The following is an 18856-nucleotide window of genomic DNA, read 5'->3' as shown; positions in this document are numbered from 1 at the left end:
GAAGGGGGTGCTGCTCGCAGAGCAGCTGCAGGCTGGGGATGAGGAGACAGCCCCTGGGGAGGGGGTTGCGGGTGGGCAGCAAAGCTGGATAGAAGCTGCCAGATCTCAGCATCCATCCGTCTCTGAGCCTCGTCCACCTGGGGGACCAGGAGCCGAAGAGCGGTGAAAGGGAGCAGAGAGGGACAGAAAGGACGTCCGTGAGGCTTTACCTCCCTGCGGGCCCAGCCAGCCACCCGCTATGCACTGTTAGCTCACAAGTGCTGATACTTGGCACTCTGGCCCTTGTACCCACTGCCCTCTTGTTCCTCCTGAGCCAGGCGGGGATATCCTGGGATGGGCTTGGCTGCCTATGGGCCGTGACTGATGAGAGAAGCCCTACAAAGGGTGCCCAGCAAGGGACGGGCAGAAGTGCTGGAGGCAGCCCCAGGGGCATCTGGAGGGGGTTGTTGCTCCTCGGCCTGACTCTGTGTGTGCCCTGGCACCCGCCCAAGCCACTCATGGTTCTGGAATGTTTCCCAAGGGTGACACCAGAGCAGACCAGGCATCAGGCTGGGCTCTGGCCTGGCATAGGGGAAATGGCCCAGGAAGGCTGGGGTCTTTGCTCAGGTGCCTGCCTGGACTCAGCTCTTTGGTCTCCTACAACCTGTCCTAGCCAGGTCCTCAGTTACCTGTGATGCCTGCTGTGCCTGGTCCCTGCCCTCTGGGGGCCCTGGGATCCTCCCAGCTGTCATGGCTGCCCGCAACTGCTCCTCTGAGAGGGACGTGCGGTTCTGATGAAATGGAGGGAGCAGGCCAGCTAAGACCTCCCAAGGTCCCGGAGCTGGAGCCATGGGCAGGGTCCTCTACCCATGGGCGTGGTAGTTAGAAAGGCCCACACTAATTAGGAAGAAAGACGCATGCCCCCCCTCTCCAGGCTGGCACCCCGGGGTTAACTCCAGGTCGCCCACGTGCACACAGAGGGTTAACAGTGGTTGCTTGACAGGCAGGGCCAGGAGAACCTGGGGGGCTAGATACAGTCACGTGGATTAGCATCGGGTTAGTCTCCCTGCTACCTCAGTTGCCATTCTGACTTCAGACGGTTGGCACCAGGACCAGAACACAGCAGGTGAGGCAAGGTGGGGCACACACCCTCCTGACTCCAACCCTGGGGCCATGGGACACTGCCTGGGTTCATGCAGACCCCCAATGCCTTGGGCACTGCACATCTCCCCACACAGGGCTGGGAGCACCCAAGAAGGCGCCACACCCCATCACACCAACTTCACAGCACGCACATCCTGGGCCTACCTGGTGAGCCCGGCGCATCCGCGCAAAGTATGCCTCTCCCTATGGGGCACAGGGAAATGCCAGGACAGGAGACAGAGATAGGTCTGAGAATTGCAGGACAGAGCAGCAGAGAGGCCAAGAGATAGCGAACCCCAGAAGGGAGAGGGGAGAAGGGACCAGAAGGCAGCCAGCCCTGGGAGAAGCCCGGAGTACCTGGCTCTGTCCAAGGAACAGGGATGGGGCAACCCCAGAGCGCCCCCTCCCAGGTGTCCCTGGCCCCCTCACCCCTTGCCTGGGGGCACATCTGCTGCAACACTGGCCTCGACCAGCAGTGGACTCCTGTGCCAAGACCCACTTGCCCTGGGTGCGACCAGATGCCTGTGCTGCTCAAGGAACACATTTGGGCAGGCTGTCCCAGAGCCCAGCCCTGAGTCCCTGCCCCCCACAACACCATCACCACCACCATCACCACCTTCCCACCAGACCCTGTTCTGGAGTAGCAAAGACAGGTTCACCTCTGACTGGCAGAGTATTTGTCTGTTTGTTTTTTGAGACAGTGTCTTACTCTGTCACCCAGGCTGGAGTACAATGGTGCAATTATGGCTCACTGCAACCTCCCCCTCCCGGGCACCAGTGATCCTCCCACCTCAGCCTCCCTAACTAGCTGGGACTACAGGCATGCACCAACACACCCAGCTAATTTTTTGTATTTTTTTGTAGAGACAGGGTTTTGTCACATTGCCCAGGCTGGTCTCAAACTCCTAAGCTCAAGTGGTCCTCCCGCCTCTTGTCTTCCAAAGTGCTGGGATTACAGGCGTGGGCTCTGGCCTTCAGCAGAGCATTTGAAGGGCAGCCTCTGACCTGGGTTTGGATTCCAGCATTCCCACCTCCCAGCTGCGGGGCTTTGGGTAAGGTACTGAGCCCCTCTTGCCTTAGTTTCCTCATTTATGAAATGGGGCAGTAGCAGGACCTGGCTCACACAGTTGTGATTTGTGACTTGTAAAGGACGCTGCCTAGCACAGAGTGAGAGCTCAACACACATGACCTATGATGAGAATTACTGTGTCCAACACAAGCACAGAGCCAGCAGCGCGGATGAGTGAAGTTGGAGTGGGCATGTGAATGACGCTGAAACTGTGTCTCACTCGTCTTTGCATTTCCCAGCCTCTCCTAGGACCTATCTGTTGAATAACTGCATGAAAGCTAAAAGTCATGAACAGCTGAGCACTTATTATGTGCCAGGCGTGATCTCCAATCCCCTCAGCCACCATGAAGCTGAGGTTTATCAAATGGTGTCTGGCTGGCAAGCAGCAGAGTTGGGGTTTAGACTAATGTCTATGGGACCGCAAAAGCCACGTGCCTAACCACGATATGGCCATGCAGGTGGCAGGTGCCTGCCTGCTGAGAGACAGCGCAGAGGTGAACTCATGTCTGAGTCACCACTGACCCTGGTGCCAGGCTGGGGCCCACCTTGTCTCCCTGGTATGTCTCCGGCAGCTGCCAGTAGAAGGATTCGTGGCCAAGGTGGGCAAAGTTGCCAAAAGAGAGCTGGGCACCCTCGGGCACGGGTTCCACAGTGAATTCTCCAGTCAGGCGGCTGTTCCGCTGTGGGTTCACTAGGGCAAAGCCTTGGAAGTCCCCAGGGGCAAAGTGGGTGGAGATCTGGCAGGGGAAAAAGAAGGAGGTGTCAGCCTGGGCACTGGGGTGCCTTGGTGGGGGATGGGGTGCCTTGGTGGGGGATGGGGCACGGGAGGGTGTTAAGGCGGGGAATGGGGTCCTGCTGAGATCAGGGCTTGGAGAGAAATAATGGGGGCATGTGACGGTATTGAGGCAGGGATGAGGGTCACTGGGCTCAGTGCTGAGATGGACAATACCAGGCAGCAGGTGGCAACCCCGCCTGGGGCTGGGCGGCACAGGCTCTTACCAGGTGGCGCGTGTAGGCGGAGCTGGCGCACTGCTGGGTGATGCCCATACAGAAGCAGGGCAGGCAGCCCTCGGGGTTGCTGGCATTCAGGTGGAAGTGGTGGGGCCGGCAGTGGCTGCAGGTGAGGCCTTCTACCTGGGCCTGGGTAGGTGGATGGAAGGAGGCAGGCAGGGGACTCAGTGGGTCTCCTGCACCCCCAGCAGCCTGAGGCCAGCTTCCCCGGCCGCTTCCAGCAGCCCTGGGCAGCCCCTGCCCCATTCCCCATGCTCTGCCCCCCATGCCCACGTCTCGGCTTCCACCAGATGCTGCCTGATTTCCCCGAAGGCTCCAGGCAGTGGGGCAGAGCGTGTCCCTCGGGGCAGGGATTCGGACTGACCTTGCACTGGCACTGACCAGCAGTGTCACACTGGCTGCTGACACTGCCTTGGGGGTCACAGTTGCAGCCTATGGGCCCTGGCACCTGGCCGTCTCCTGAGGTGGAAGAAAGCCATGGCTGGAGCCCCAAAGCCACCACCCAGCACCCCTCTCCCTCCACTCTGCTCACCGAGAGGGAGCTCTGATTTCTGACGTGAGCACTCAACACTCTCACAACAGCCCTTGGAAGTGGTGGGGCCTGCTCCTATCCCCATTTTACAGATGAAGAAACTGAGGCTTGGACAGGCAAAGCCAAAAGGGAGTAAAGGCTTCTGTCCTAGTTCCGCCTGGGGACACTGGGTAACCCGACCCCAACGACCTCCCCAATCTTACTCACTCCGGCATGGCTGGCCCTGGCTGGGGTTGCCATAGTAGCCAGGGGCACACCTGCAGAGAGAGAAAGCCTCTGATGAATTTTGGATGAAGGGAAGCAGAACCCCAGGGCTGGGCTGGGGGTCTCATACTGAATTCAATGGCCTCGTGCACTACAAGAAACCAACAGCCTGACTCGCCCATGTTACGGGGAAACTGGGCAGAGAAGAGCAGGGATGCGCCCTGGACCACACAGCCAGTGAATCGGGGCAGTCAGGAACCAGGAGCTTCAGGAAGAAGCAGGGGTTTTGTGGGAAGACTGGCCTGGCTGGGGCAGGGGACCAGGGGGCTGAAGGTGAACCGCAGGCTAGGATGTATGTCTGAGGGTCTTGAATTCTGGGCTAGAGGTTGAGGCTCCCGAGGAGGGGAGGTGACTGTCTTCTGGGGCCTGTGCAAGGTTAAGAGTGAGAGGTATCCCTGATTCCTCTGGGTTGGGAGGGCTGGGCCCTGCCCGAGGACTCCAGGGACACCCGCTGTGTGCCCCCGTGTGCACTCCCACATCCTCTCCATCCCCTGCCTCACCTCTCGCAGTGACGCCCGCTGTGGCCTGGGGAGCACGCATCACAGGTGGGATGGCCGTCTGTGTCCAGAAAACAAGTGTGGGCAGCCCTGAGTATAGGGGGCAGATTTCTAGTCAGTAAAGCAGTGGCTTCTACCTCTCCCCTCATTCTCCTTCAGGACCGGGGGAGAGGGGAGGGGAAGAACAGGCACGTGAACGCATGTGTTCTGAGTGCCACTGCCTGCCTGGCACTGTGCTAAGAGTTCCACATGCATCGCCTCATTCAACTCTCACATAAGGGGCTGAGGAGGGTGGACTACCCCATTTCACAGATGAGGCAGCTGAGGCCCTGAAAGTGAAGTGTATTTCACACCAAGTGACACTGAGGCGGCGGCAAGGCCAGGATTTAACCACTGCCTCTCAGAAGGGCCCTGGAGGAAGGGTGTGTGGCAGGGCGTGGTAGACATTTCAGGGCAGGGCAGGTGCGGGCGGGGACCGGACGCACTGGCCGGCAGCAGGGTCTCCATAGCAGGGGCACAGCTGGCAGTCCTGTGGTGTCCCCCGCTGCGCGTCCCCGTAGTATCCTGGCTGGCACTGCTCACACCGAGGGCCCTCTGTGTGATGCTGGCAGCCCTGGAGGAGCAGGATGTGAGTTGAGGCTGGGCACCCAGAGGCCACAGATCGCTGAGGTAGGGGGAAGGAGGGCAGGACTCACCTGGCAGGCACCTGTTTCTGGCTCGCAGGCCTCTGAGTGACCATGGCAGCTGCAGCGTTCGCAGGTACCCAGGTAGAGGCCACTGGGCGTGCGTGTGTAGCCTGTGTCACAGTCCTGGGGGCAGAAAGATGGCAGTGGGAGGGCCTTCTGAACACGGCCCATTGGGGTAGGGGCAGTGGATGGCCAGGGCTGGGGAAGTGGGGAGGGCTCATGGAGAAGGGGTGGGGAGCACTATAGAGGGGGCTGGCTGGGCCGGCGTGGGGCCCAGGACTCACCTGGCAGGACGGGCCGCGGTACCCAGGTGGGCAGGAGCATTGCTCCACTTCCAGCGCGGGGTCCTGGCCGGTTTCCTCAGGCACAGCCACGTCCATGCTGATCCCAGAGACCCTGGCGTGACAAGACCCCACATGAATAGGACCGCTGGCTCTGTGCCAGGGACGCCTGGAGTCCTCCACTCGGAGGGTGTGGTCAGTCCTCCCAACAGCCCTGTCACAGCGCTGCTGGGGCCCTGTCCAGCTCTCCAGAGGCTGTGAGGGCCGTGGCAAACAGCCGTTACCTGCAACTTACTCCAAACCATCACCCTTCCTCACCTGGAGAGGTTATGCCACCCCGTCCCCCTGGGGTACCCAATGACAGGCTGATACAAGCTACAAGAGCCTACGTGCCTGAAAGTAAGACCACTCTCCGGCAAGTGACTCTCCAGAGCTCCCCGTGGGCTGAGGCTGGGGCTAGACTTGACCTGCGACTACATCCCTGCGTGGCCCTCCCACTCCTGCGTCCCTCTCCTTGTGAACCACGTGCACCCCAATCCCCGTCTCAGGCTTCCTTCTAGGGAGCCTGGCCCCAGACCAGCCTGTAACAGAGACATTGTTAGACTCTCCATTTCACAGACAGGGAAAGTGAGGCACAAAAGGGTCACAGTCTGTAAGTGGTTGTGCCGCACTGCACCGCGTAGACAGAGTCCCTTCCCCAAGCCCATGCTGGTCCTCCCGCCTGGCTCCAGACACCTGCTCTCAGCGGGCTGCTGGGCGTAGGACGCTCGGACCAGGAGGGTGTCGATGCCTGCCAGCGCCATCAGCAGGTGCTCCCGTGTGGCTGGCTGCCCATCGGGCCGCTGCCATGCTTGCTGCCAAGGAAAGGACATGTGTGCTCAGCCCCGGATGTCCTGGAGTATTGATGCTGGAGAGGCAGGAGCAAGGGCCTGCCCGCACCCCTGTCCCCGGGGGACAGAACTGCTCACCTCCCGGAAGGGCACAGTGAAGGTGCTGGGCTGGCCGGGGCTGGGCTCCTGGGCTGGGTGGTGCTCTAGGATGATGTTGTTACCTTGCAGCACCACCAATGGTTGCCCGTGCAGGGGTGTGGAGCCTGGCTGGGACCGCTGGGTCACTGTGAAGCGCAGCTCTCCTCCATAGGAGGTCACCTGGGACCAGGGTTAGATAGGAGCTTAGCAGGGGCCTGAATTCGGGCCCTGTCGCTGCCCCAGCCACCTTTTCCATGCGATGTATCTCACTGTTCTCCCAAGGCACCACGACCCTCCTGCCTCCAAGCCTTTGCCTGTGCTGTTCCTGCTGCCTGGAGTTTCCTTTCCCTTCCCACCCACTACCTACCTTGTCCCCCAGGAAGCGTGAAGGGAGGCTCCAGAAGTAGGGTCCAGATAGGAGTCTGTGGAAGGAGGAGAATCCCAGTTCCCCGGGCGCGGAGGAGAAGATGCCCTCGTTGGTGGTGTGGGTGCTTGCAGCGTTGGTCAGGCTGAAGTGACCAGGCTCCTCAGACGCCCCATGCACCTGGGAGGAGGAGAAAGGGCTGGGATGGGGGCCATGGCCTGGGACTGGCACTTGGTCTTCCAGCCCAGGGCTTGGCGGTCCTGCCCGCCCACCTTGCAGAGGTACCTGGGCACGGCTCCAGGAAGAGCTGGTACACTGGCGACTGACACCCATGCAGAAGCACTTGAGGCAGCCATCGGGGTTTTGGGTACTCAGGTGGAAAGAGCCGTCAGCACATTCGTTGCACAAGCGCCCCACCACATTGTTCTGCAGGCACAGAGTTGGAGCTGAAGGACAGCCCAGGGGAGAGGCTGCCTGGAGCTCAGGCCGAATCCACCCTCAGTCCAGATAAGAACCTGAGACCCAGGGGAGCCACTGAAAGAGCACACGTGGCTGGGCGCAGTGGCTCATGCCTGTAATCCCAGCACTTCGGGAGCCCAAGGTGGGTGGATCACCACAGGTCAGACGAGTTTGAGACCAGCCTGGCCAACGTGGCAAAACCCTGTCTCTACTAAAAATACAAAAATTAGCCCAGCATGGTGGCACACAGCTGTAATTCCAGCTACTCAGGAGGCTGAGGAAGGAGAATCGTTTGAATCTGGGAGGTGGAGGTTGCAGTGAGCTGAGATCGCACCACTGCACTCCAGCCTATGCGATGGGAGCGAGACTCCATCTCAAAAAAAATAAAAAAAGAAGAAGAAGAAGAAAGAGCACATGTATGAGGCATCATTACCATCTGAACAGTAATTCCCACTTAACAAGTGCTTAGGCAAGCATTTTTCCCTTTTCTCTTTGGCTGCCAGGGGGTTCACCAATAAATTTAAATTTGAAATACAGCGACTTGATTGAAATAATTGCTGCTTCTATTTATGGAGTGTTTCATGCACTGTTCTGCTTTCCATTTGACATCACCTCATTTAACTCTCCTAAGGACCTTGAGAGGTAGATGATACCTTCATCCCTCACATGAGGAAACAGAGGCTCAGGGACGTGAAATGACTTGCACAAAGTTACTCAGCTTGCTTATCCACTCTGGGATTGAAGACCAGGAGTGCCTGACTCCAGAATCTGTCCATTCTTTTTTACACTGACACTTGATACTCACATTCTTTTCTTTTCTTTTCTTTTTTTTTTTTTTGAGACAGAGTTTCGCTCTTGTTGCCCATGATGGAGTGTAGTGGCATGATCCTGGCTCACTGCAACCTCTGCTTCCCGGGTTCAAGTGATTCTCCTGCCTCAGCCCCCTGAGTAGCTGGGATTATAGGCGCCCGCCACCACGCCCAGCTAATTTTTGTATTTTTAGTAGAGATGGGGTTTCACCATGTTGGTCAGGCTGGTCTTGAACTCCTGACCTCAAGTGATCCACCTGCCTCAGCCTCCCAAAGTGCTGGGATTACAGGCGTGAGCCACTGCGCCTGGCCAATGCTCCCATTCTTAACGCAAGTGACCTCCCTTCTCTGGCCTCCATTTCCTTATTCACAAATTGGGGACACTAATATCTATATCATTGTATCAGTGTGACAATGGACAAAGTATGGCAAAAGCAAAGGTACAATGCAGATACAAAGGCTGCATAAAGAATGACTGGGACTTGAACTCAGGTCGCCTGACTCCCTAACAAGTGCTCCTTCCCAACACCAGGCCACCTCTCCTGGTACAGAAGGCCGGTCAGCCAGGTCCACTAGTCTCTGACTATGTTACCACCCACTGGCCAAGGATCTATGGAGAGGACAGAGCTTCCTTCCTCCTTCTCCCAGCTGTGGTGCTGGGCTCAAGGCCTCTGGGTGGGTGGCGGATGGCATGCGTACCTTACAGCGGCAGGCCTCGCCGGAGGTCCCCACGCTGCCACGTTCATCACAGCGCACAATCTCCTGGTCTGGGACACAAAGTGGGTGTTGGAGGGCAGGTGGGAATGGGATAGACACAGTTCAGGCAGAGGAACGGCGGCTCTCTAAGGATCATGAGCTGGGGCAGGGAGGGAGGGTACCTGGTGTGTAGCCCAGGTTGGGTTGGGAGGTGGGTGTCAGGGGATGGTGGCAGCCATACTCACTGACAGGCCTGCACTTCCCGCCGGGCTGGATGGGGTTGCCCTCATATCCGGGGGCACAGCTAGGGGAAAAAGGGGGCCCCCGTCAGTGGCACTTCCATGACCCCACTCAGGAGCCCCCTTCCTGCAGCCCCCAAGGCTCTCCCTCACCTCTCACAGCGGCGGCCGGTGTAGCCTGGGGCACAGGCGTCACATGTGGCTTGGCCATCCGTGTCCAGGAAGCAAGTGTCTGAGAATCTGTGGGTATCAAGTAGACAGGGCATGGGGCAGGGCTGCGGTCAGGCTTTCTCCTCCCACCCTGGGAAATGACCGCTGTCCACACAGACACAGTGTGCCATCAGGCATGACACCATCTCCCTGCCCGGCACAGTAACTATGGGAAGTCAGGGGGCTCATTATACAGACAAGGAAACAGAGGCCTAGAGAGGTCAAGGAGCACGAGATAACTTAGTGACCAGGCGGACATCTGAATCCAAGTCTCCCGCCTCCCTGCCCAGAGCATTCTCCCGGCCTGCTGCACCGCCCCCAGCCAAATCCCCCCATCCGGAGCTGGGGCTGACCTGCGGGAGGCATCGATGTATGGGCAAGGGCAGGGCCGGCAGGCAGTGGCCGTGGCCTTCGTGGCATCCCCAAAGAAGCCAGCCTTGCACTTGTTGCACTGTGGCCCCTCCGTGTTGTGCTGGCAATTCTAGGAGAAGGAAGAGGGTATGGCTCAACTTCTAGAGCAGAACTGGGCCAGATGCTGTGGGGGGCCTTGGAGGCTGTCTGGCTCAGCCTCCCCATCACGCTGGAGGCATGGCTTTGCAGACAGGGGACCATCGACTGCAACCACTTATAGATGATGGGGAGCTCATCACCTCACACGGCAGCCTGTCCCATAGATGATTCCAAATGCCTGCTTTTGATCGACCTAAACCTGCCACCCTCTTCCAATCTGCACCCACTGGCCAGTTCTGCTCCCCAGAGTCTGTTTCTTCTACCCGACACCTTTGCAGGGATTTGGAGATGACAACGCTGCCCTGCTTGAGTCTTTTCTTTTGTCAGCGCCACAATCCCAGCTCTCGCTACCATTCCTAAGAAATGAGGTATCACCCTAAGGGCTCTTCCCCCTAGGGCTGCCCTCTGCAGGTCATGCTTCTTCATTTGACACTCTCCAGGATTAGTCTGATGAGGGTGGAGGAGAGGAGGGCCATCACCTCCCTTGTCTGGACGCTGTATCTCTGGGGTTTGTTGTTGTTGTTTTGAGACAGAGTCTCGCTCTGTTGTCCAGGTTGGAGTACAGTGGCACAGTCTCGGCTCACTGTAACCTCCACCTCAAGTGATTCTCCCGCCTCAGCCTCCTCAGTAGCTGGGATTACAGGTGTGCGCCACCACACCCAGCTAATTTTCTTATTTTTAGTACAGACGGGGTTTCACCATGTTGGCCAGGTTGGTGGCGAACTCCTGACCTCAAGTGATCCACCCATCTCAGCTTCCCAAAGTGCTGGGATCTCAGGTATGAGCCACCACGCCCAGCCTCTATCTCTGTTATTGCATCCAGAGGTCATGATAGTCCATCTGGCAGTCATGACACTCATTCTGGAGGCTTGTGCTGAGCTCATGAACACAGGGAGTCTCGCACCTTGTCCTTGCTCCTATTTTAGTGTCCGAGTGCCCGCTGGCTCTACTCACCAGACAGTGGCCATACACAGGGTCACAGGAGCTGGCATGGCCATTGCAATTGCAGCCAGAGCAGGTGCCCAGGTAGGGCCCACCAGGCACCCGAGTGAAGTGGGCATCACAGCTCTCGCAGGACAAGCCAGAATAGCCAATGGGGCATCTGTGGGGAGAGGACCGAGAGAGTCGCTGCAAGGACTGTGAGGCCCTGCCGTTTCTCCTCTATCCTTGCCAGGGCCTCTGTGGTTCCCAGCCCTGCCGGCTCAGGCACCTGCACTCCTCCACACTGTGGGCACGGCCATGGCTGGTGGCGTGGGTCACAGTAGTATCCATGGCGATGTCGCTCAGCCCCACGCTGGCCATCTTGGTGTTGTACACGGTCTGGATGAGCACGGCCTCCAGGCTCTGCAGCACCTGCAGCAGCTCCGCGCGCTGCACCGGCCGGCCAGACTCATGGACCCAGTGCTCCTGGGTACGGGTGAAGGTGGCAGGGGTCACACATCAGCACCTACTCAGCCTAAATCCCCCTTTGCTCCCAGCCCTAAGGGCTCAGGCACCACCTACCTCAGAGAACTGGACCTGGCGCTGGTTCAGAGCACCAGGTTGGGTGGGCGTGTGGCCTCGGGAGAGGAGGCGGTACCCGGCACCCACGAGGACCACGTCCGGCCGCTGCACTGGCTCCAGCATGCCACGGGCCAGTTCGTAGCGCACGTTGTAACGCAGGGAGCCACCATAGGAATCCACCTGGCACAACAGGGTGGATCAGGGCGGGCAGCTGTGGGCACACTTGACACCCATCGTGCCTACAAGGTGCCTACAGTCTTCCAGCTCCTCCCTCACTGTGCCTACCTGAGACTCACTGTGTGCCAGGCACTGAGCTAGGTATAGGGAACCTGGGATGGGTGAGACTCAGGCTCTGACTCTAGGGTGTTTGGTTCATGGCAGGGTGTGGAATCATGCAGTGCACAGGGTGCCCAGGGAAGCCAGTGCGGAGGCACAGAACCCAACCCAGGCATGGGGGAGTGGTCAGGGAGGGCTCCTGGGAGGACAGAAGGCCAGCTCTTCTTCCCAAGCCAGCAGTGCCAGGGAGAGGTCCTGCCCTGAATGGCTGAGCCACTGCCACAGGGGGCTGCATCGGGGCACAGCAACACCTTTCCCCCCAAGTCTGCCTTGCTGTCCACCAACTGCAGAGGGAGTGGAGCCCACGGGGATTCTTTCTCCACCTAGGGCGGCAGCCCAGGCCTCTCACCTTGTTGCCCAGGAACTGCTCAGGGAGAGCCCAGAAGGAGTCGTGGACGAGGAAGCGGCGGGACAGGTCGACTAGCTGGAACTCGTGCAGGGCTGGGTCGATCTGCAGCTGCGTGGAGGAGAGGGGTGGCATGCTGGGCTGTGCAGGCATCACCACATTCACACCTGCGGGTGGCAAGAGAGAGGCTAAGGGCTGCAGCCTGGGCCTGCCTGATACACCCACCTTGAGGGGCAGCAACCCAGAAAAAGATAGGAAAGTTCTAGGGGAAATTTGATTTCAAGAAAACTTCGATCTCTCTTCCAAAGTGAAGAAAATGCAGGTTTTGGCCAGGTGCGGTGGCTCACGTCCATAATGCCAGCACTTTGGGAGGCTGAGGCGGGCAGATCACTTGAGGCCAGGAGTTCATGACCAGCCTGGCCAACATGGTGAAAATAAAAAAAAAAAAAAATTAGCCAGGCATGGTGGCGCACACCTGTAGTCCCAGCTACTCAGGAGGCTGAGACAGCAGAATCACTTGAACCTGGGAGGCAGAGGCTGCAGCGAGCTGAGATCGTGCCACTGCACTCCAACCTGGTCCACAGAACAAGACTCTGTTTCAAAAAAAGAAAAGAAAAAAGAAAATGCAGTTCTTTTCCTCCTTCCCAAATACTGGAGCAGCATTTCCCGAAGCATGCTCTGAGAAAGGAAAGTCGATGCCATGGAATGATGGCTGGGGAACCATTTGGGAACCACAGGGTCAAAGAAAGGTCCAGGGGGTTCTTTGCAGCCAGACTTCTCCGGGCCTTTCTTGCTAAGAGACCCACAGACTTTCAGCGCTGGAACAACCCTGCGGGCAGGAGAGCTACACAGGGCTGAGGAACAGGAGCTCAAGTCCAGGTGTGTTGTAAGCCTGGGCAAGGGCCTCAGTTTCCTCATCTGTAAGATGGTGCTTAAAGTAGCCTGCCTCCTAGAGGTATAAGCTAAAATGAGAAAACTGACATAAAATGGCTAGCTCTTATTGTTGCTCTTGTTATGACGGGTCATCCAGTCCAACCGTCTCCTATGTACACACACATACGCACAGTACGCCACACGGGAATTCCCTTGACAGCATCCCCCCAGATCTCTAGGACAGCTCCACCCTAGAGAACTTTCGGTGGAGTGAAAATATCCTGTACCTACACTCTGCAATGGTAACTATTAGGTTGGTACAAAAGTAATTGCTGATTTTGCCATTAAAAGTAATGGTGCTTTCCAACTTGGACCCGGCAGAATGGCTCCCGTAAAGAAGGGTGGCGAGAAGAAAAAGGGCCGTTCTGCCATCAACGAGGTGGTGACCTGAGATTACACCATCAACATTCACAAGCACATCCATGGAGTGGGCTTCAAGAAGCGTGCCCCTCGGGCACTCAAAGAGATTCGGAAATATGCCACGAAGGAGATGGGAACTCCAGATGTGCGCATTGATACCAGGCTCAACAAAGCTGTCTGGGCCAAAGGAATAAGGAATGTCCCATACCGAATCCATGTGCGGCTGTCCAGAAAACGTAAAGAGGATGAAGATTCACCAAATAAGCTCTATACTTTGGTTACCTACGTACCTGTTACCACTTTCAAAAATCTACAGACAGTCAATGTGGATGAGAACTAACCGCTGATCGTCAAATACATCAAATAAAGTTATAAAATTGAAAAAAAAAAAAAGTAATGGTACTAGCCACACGTGGCCACCGAGCACTGGAGACGTGTCTAGTACTGCTCAGGAATGAATCGTTGTATTTCAGTTTAAAGAGCCACACATGGTCAGTGACTGCCACATTAGGCGGTGCAGCTGTCATGGATGGGGAGCGTACAACCTCCAAAGACCGTCCCTCCCAGCTCTGGACAACTTTGACTCTTAGCAAGTTCTTCCTTACATGGAGTCCACATCTGTCTGCCAATAGGTTCTCCTGCTCATCCTGAATTAACCCCCTGCATCCACAGGGGAGTCCAGCTCCTCACCCACAGAATGACCGAGCACAGCCCCGGGTCTAGGTTACTCTATCCTCTTTCCTCCCTGCCTTCTGGGGATGTCTTCAGGCCTCCTCCCTCCTGGTCACCATCCACACACAGGCCACCTGCTCACCGTGGAATTTCCACCACTCCCTCCCCTGGACTATCCAGATTCCAATCAGACAGCCCTGGGTTCAGCTCCCCCTCTAAACTGCTGTGGGAACCCAGGGAAGTTCCACAACCTCTCCGAGCCCTGGGGCTCTCATCTTAAAACTGTGAAATCAGCCCTGACCTTGCAAGGGTTATTGGCAGTTCGATGACTGTCATGTCAAGCCACTGCCTGCTCACCAAATGCTGGCCATGGCATTAGTATTCTAAACATGCTGGGGAACAACTTTGGGAAGTAACTAAGTTTTGTTTTGTTTTTAGGGGTGGGGTCTCATTCTGTTGTCCAGGCTGGAGTGCAACAGCGTGATCATAGCTCACTGCAGCCTCAAACTCCTAGGCTCAACAGATCCTTCTGGCTCAGCCTCTCAAGTAGCTGGGACTACAGGCGCAAGCCACCATGCCCGGCTAGATTTTTCATTTTTAATTATTTGTAGAGATGCGGTCTCACTATGTTACCCAGGCTGGTCTTGAACTCCTGGCCACAAGCAATCCTCCCTCCCAGCCTCCCTAAGTACTTGGATGACAGGCATAAGCCACCATGCCTGGCCAGGTAACTAAGTCTTATACAAGTCATTTTTAGGTTCCTCAACCAACAAAAGGGCATAAAATGTGTTGAGTGCTTTGGAGCTAACTCTCTACATGCATTTAATCCTCTGCAATGAAGAAGTGAGGGCTGCTTGATGCCAGGTGGGACACGACAGAGCCGGGACCTGAGCCCAAGTTCAGGCAGTGCCCGGGCTCATGCTCTCAGCCATGGCTGCCATTCTGCCTCTCAGAGCCAGAAAGAATGGAGTCCAGCCGCCTGCCTCTATCTTTGGGAAAATAGGCCCAGGGAAGCCAAGAGACTTGCCCAAAGACACAGCGGCAGTAAGTGGTGCAGCTGGAGGCCACCCTCAGGCTGAGGAGATGCCGAAGCCTGGGCTCCTATACTCTGGGTACACTGGCACCTCTGCCTCTCAGAATGAGGACAATGACTGTGACGTTAGCAAATACCTCCTGGGTGCTGACCATGGGCTGAGCACAATTCCGAGAGGCTTACATACACGACTCCACTAAGTCCTTACCAACCCCTGGGAGGTAGTTATTATTCTATTCCCCCGACTTTATAGATGAGAAAGCAGACACGAGATAGTGGGTAACTTGACCCAGGACACAGGTGGACAGCGCCCACGTCAGGATCTGAAGCAGGAAGCTGGCTCCAGAGCCCGTCCTCTCCGTAACCTGAAGCAGGTAGGTAGCAAGAGAGGATTTGGCTTTTCCTAAACATGGTGGTCTTCCCCTCAAAATGCTTTTTTGACAGGGCTCAGTGTTTCTTCAATGACTTGTATTCCTTCCCGAAACCTGACCCCCTCTGTCTGCATCTATCCTCTGTGCCCACTGGAGCCTGGTACCCACCTCCCACCTCCCGCAGCGCTCACCCGCCCGCCAACGCACCCTTGAAGTCATCGGGTTGGTCAAAGCGCAGCCTGATCTGGTCCCGGAAGCGGCGGCTGCTCTGGCACACGCTGGTGATGCCAAAGCAGAAGCAGGGCAGGCAGGAGGCGCTGTGCTCCAGGTAGAAGTGGCCGTCAGGGCAGGGGCCTGCTGGGCGGCATGGGAGGGGGCTGCAGCCAGCTGTGGCGGGCAGCCCAGCTCTGCCCCCACACCCAGTGACACCTGCCCTCCGGCAGTACCTCGCTGTGGGACGAGCTCAAGGACACCGTCAGGAATGCCAAACACCATGCCCCGGGCGTTCATGGCCTCACAGGTGTAGGCACCCTGGTCTGACTCCTTCACGTCACGGATGATCAGTGTGCCACGGCCCCCCTCGCTGGTCACTGTCACCCTGTTGGCCCCAAGACAAGTGGTAGGATCTGGCCTAGGGCTCTGGACCAGCTGTCCCCCATTCCCACCCCACCACCCGGGCCCAGAGCCACACCTGGGATGAGAGGGGATGTGGCCCCAGTTGAGCCTCCAATTGATGATGGGGGTGGGGACGCCAATGGCCACGCAGGTGAAGGTCACTGTCTGGCCCCGGGAAGCCTGGATGGACTCCTGAGGAGGCGTCACCACCTGGGGGGGCACTGAGGAGACCAGGGCAGGGGTGAGGGCAAAGGAAGGAGGAGCGGAGGGAGCGCTCCGAGGGGCTAGGAGGGAGAAGAGTGGAGGTTGAGGCTGTGGACAGAAGCCCCCAGAACCCAGCCCAGGGCCCACATCTCGATCCCAGCTCCCTGCTCACTGCAGCCAAACTCGTCGCTCCGGTCGGGACAGTCACTCTCCTCGTCACAGTGGAAGCTGGCTGGGATGCACACGTTGGTAGAGACGCATCGGAACTGTGTGGGCCCACACACCTCTTCAGGGCGCTTGGTGGCTGGGGACAAAGCCAGGTGGTTCCCAACAGCCCACCCCTGTCCATCCTCCCTGGGCATCCCCGGACTCTCTCATTTTGCCCACATAACCCACAGTGGCCCTCGCCATGCCTAGTCCCTGCTGCACAACACTGTCCACCTCACAGCCAGCATGATGCGGCCACCAGCTGTCATCGAACCACTCATCACATTACTCAGCCCCCACCCCTCACCCCACCTGCATTCCCCATGCCAGTTATGGCGGGCACATCACTGTCACAACCACAGTGTCACCCAGCCACACTCAGAGTCACAGAAGCGCTATCTTGTACACATGGACAAGACCCACGTCAAAGGCACAACCAGTGGGGCTGGCATCTCTGGGCGCCAGCAATGCTCCACACACCCTTCTCTACCAGAAAGGCCCGACAAGGCGCCTGGCACAGCATGGTCCCCTGTGGGGCTCGACAGTCTGTGCTCCCACTGACAGGCCCTCTATGGAGTGGCCAGAGGCTGGAAGTGGCCTGGGACAAGGGCTGGGCCCCACTAGGCCTCTCTAGTGGCTGGTGACCAATATTCTTCCTCAGGGAGATGGAGCTTGAGAGAGACACAGACACAGACAGAGAAGTCACAGCCATGCAGGAGGAGCGGAAGCTGCGCATCCACAGAGCAGGTGCGAGAGGAGACCAGGAGGTAGCTGTGGAGGCAGCTCAGGCGCTTCTGTTCCCTGCACTCTCAGGAGCCCATGAGGCCATTCAGCCTTCACATTCTCTGGCTCTGTGCTGTCCACAAGGACCTGTCCTTCCTTTGACTTCCCCAGCAGAGGTCCCTGGAAAGGGCCTTCCCACTAAAGCCCCCAATTACGTTCTCTCTCCCAAGGAGCTGGTGCTGACAGGCAAGCTTAGAGCCACAGAAAGGCATTCTCAAACTCTGCCAGTCTGTGACATGATGTGGCCTCTCCCCAGGGCTTGCTGTGGAGTGGGCAGGGGAAGGAAGGCAAGGAGAAGTTGAACAAGCTCACGGTGGGAACATGGACACGCGCCCAGACACACCAACAGGACCACAGCGAAGTGCCTGAAGATTATCCTCAATCTCGCACTAACAAGCATCAGGCTTCTCATGGGACAGGACATACTGGATACCACCTGATGTGGTCTCTGCCTCTCCAGCCTCTCCCTCCTATTTAACTATCAGGACGCCCATAATGTCCACAACATGAACTGGAAAGATGGATATCATAAGGGTGGGGCAGTGGGAGGCTGGAAGGACAGATGGGAGGGAAGAAGGATGACAGATGGATGGGTGGAGAGATGGATGAAGGGCTGGGTGGATGGATAATGGGTGCATACGTGGGTGCATGGGTGGCTGGGGAGTTGGACGGATGGGTAAGGCTCTGACTCGCATACAAAAGGCAAGGACCCATCACCAAGGGACCTTGGCACATAGAATCCTCCTAGTCATTCATCTGACACACATACAAAACAAAGAGAAGGTTCATGGTAACAAAAATAAAGGAAAGAAATGAAGAGACACGAACCACAGGCGGGCTAACTACACAGCTTCACCAAAGGCCAGCTCAGGGCCAAGAGGCCTTACAGCTCTGGTCAGAGAGAAACCTTGGAGGGTGTCTCCAGGGCCTTCCGCACTCAGCCAGGGAGAGCAAACAAACAGGCTTGGGGGACTGGGGAGGGTGGAAAGCAGAGGGCAGGGTAGGGGCGGGGCAGGAGTGGAAGGCGGGGCAGGAGCAAGCGGCCTGGGCAGGGCGGGGGCCTCTGCTGGACCCTCGGATACTCACGGCAGTTGGCTTCGTCAGTTCGGTCCTCACAGTCAAAATCACCATCACAGCGCCACAGCTTCAGGGCACAATGTCCATTCCCACAGGGGAACTCATTGGGCTCACAGGGTGGCGGGGGTCCTAGGAGACAGGGCAGGGGTCAGCAGCATCCTCCTGGGCCAGCTTCCCACTCCCCGCACCCACCTGCCCCCCTGCCAGTGCGCACCACAGTCCAGCTCATCGCTGCCGTCCTCGCAGTCCTCCTGTCCGTCGCAGAGGTAGTCTCCGGGGATGCAGTGACCACTGCGGCATGCGGCCTCCTGGGGCCCACAGGGCAGGGGCCTGACGGAACCGGGAAGCAGGGGCTGAGGAGCGTGGGTGACTGGTGGCTGTCGCATGATGGCTGTCTCCGGCCGTGGTGGTAAAGGTGTCGTCTCCACCAGGACAGAGACTGTGGGGCTGATCCCCAGGACCAGTTCCTCTGTGGACAGATTCCGCTTGGCATTTGGCAGAAGCAGGTGGCTCCTCACCTGCTTCTTGTCCCCAACCCTCCCCAGGCCCACCCTGTACTCCCCAACACTACTCTCTGCCGCCCCCTGCCCGGCTCTGTCATCACCCTTCCTATGCCTCTATCCTCTGCCTGCACCAAACCCTCATAGTCCTCGATGGGCTCCAAGACCCAGGTGTAGCACCCTGGCCCTCCCCTGGCGC

The 18856-nt window shown here is 57.8% G+C and overlaps 1 protein-coding gene across 1 annotated transcript in view; it reads right to left on the bottom strand.

Annotated features, from left to right (window-relative positions):
* HSPG2 (heparan sulfate proteoglycan 2) overlaps positions 1 to 18856 on the bottom strand; it is a 142339-nt gene that overhangs the window by 49555 nt on the left and 73928 nt on the right. Inside the window, exons 13-38 of the mRNA XM_011990146.1 lie at positions 18372 to 18626; positions 18167 to 18286; positions 16263 to 16394; positions 15963 to 16107; positions 15718 to 15869; positions 15479 to 15628; positions 11906 to 12069; positions 11221 to 11400; positions 10928 to 11124; positions 10672 to 10819; positions 9561 to 9688; positions 9151 to 9237; positions 9004 to 9062; positions 8762 to 8829; positions 7080 to 7220; positions 6798 to 6974; positions 6431 to 6610; positions 6198 to 6316; positions 5466 to 5577; positions 5191 to 5304; positions 4981 to 5108; positions 4499 to 4585; positions 3942 to 3991; positions 3567 to 3661; positions 3191 to 3331; positions 2737 to 2928 (exon numbers count right to left, since the gene is read on the bottom strand). Of these exons, the coding sequence (XP_011845536.1) occupies positions 2737 to 2928; positions 3191 to 3331; positions 3567 to 3661; positions 3942 to 3991; positions 4499 to 4585; positions 4981 to 5108; positions 5191 to 5304; positions 5466 to 5577; positions 6198 to 6316; positions 6431 to 6610; positions 6798 to 6974; positions 7080 to 7220; positions 8762 to 8829; positions 9004 to 9062; positions 9151 to 9237; positions 9561 to 9688; positions 10672 to 10819; positions 10928 to 11124; positions 11221 to 11400; positions 11906 to 12069; positions 15479 to 15628; positions 15718 to 15869; positions 15963 to 16107; positions 16263 to 16394; positions 18167 to 18286; positions 18372 to 18626 (3521 nt within the window). The remainder of the gene's footprint in view (positions 1 to 2736; positions 2929 to 3190; positions 3332 to 3566; positions 3662 to 3941; positions 3992 to 4498; positions 4586 to 4980; positions 5109 to 5190; positions 5305 to 5465; positions 5578 to 6197; positions 6317 to 6430; positions 6611 to 6797; positions 6975 to 7079; positions 7221 to 8761; positions 8830 to 9003; positions 9063 to 9150; positions 9238 to 9560; positions 9689 to 10671; positions 10820 to 10927; positions 11125 to 11220; positions 11401 to 11905; positions 12070 to 15478; positions 15629 to 15717; positions 15870 to 15962; positions 16108 to 16262; positions 16395 to 18166; positions 18287 to 18371; positions 18627 to 18856) is intronic.

This window comes from Mandrillus leucophaeus, unplaced genomic scaffold, assembly GCF_000951045.1.
Source record: "Mandrillus leucophaeus isolate KB7577 unplaced genomic scaffold, Mleu.le_1.0 Scaffold370, whole genome shotgun sequence".
Taxonomy (NCBI): domain Eukaryota; kingdom Metazoa; phylum Chordata; class Mammalia; order Primates; family Cercopithecidae; genus Mandrillus; species Mandrillus leucophaeus.
The sequence above is the reverse complement of the archived record's forward strand: the minus strand, read 5'-3'. Positions and strand labels throughout refer to the sequence as shown.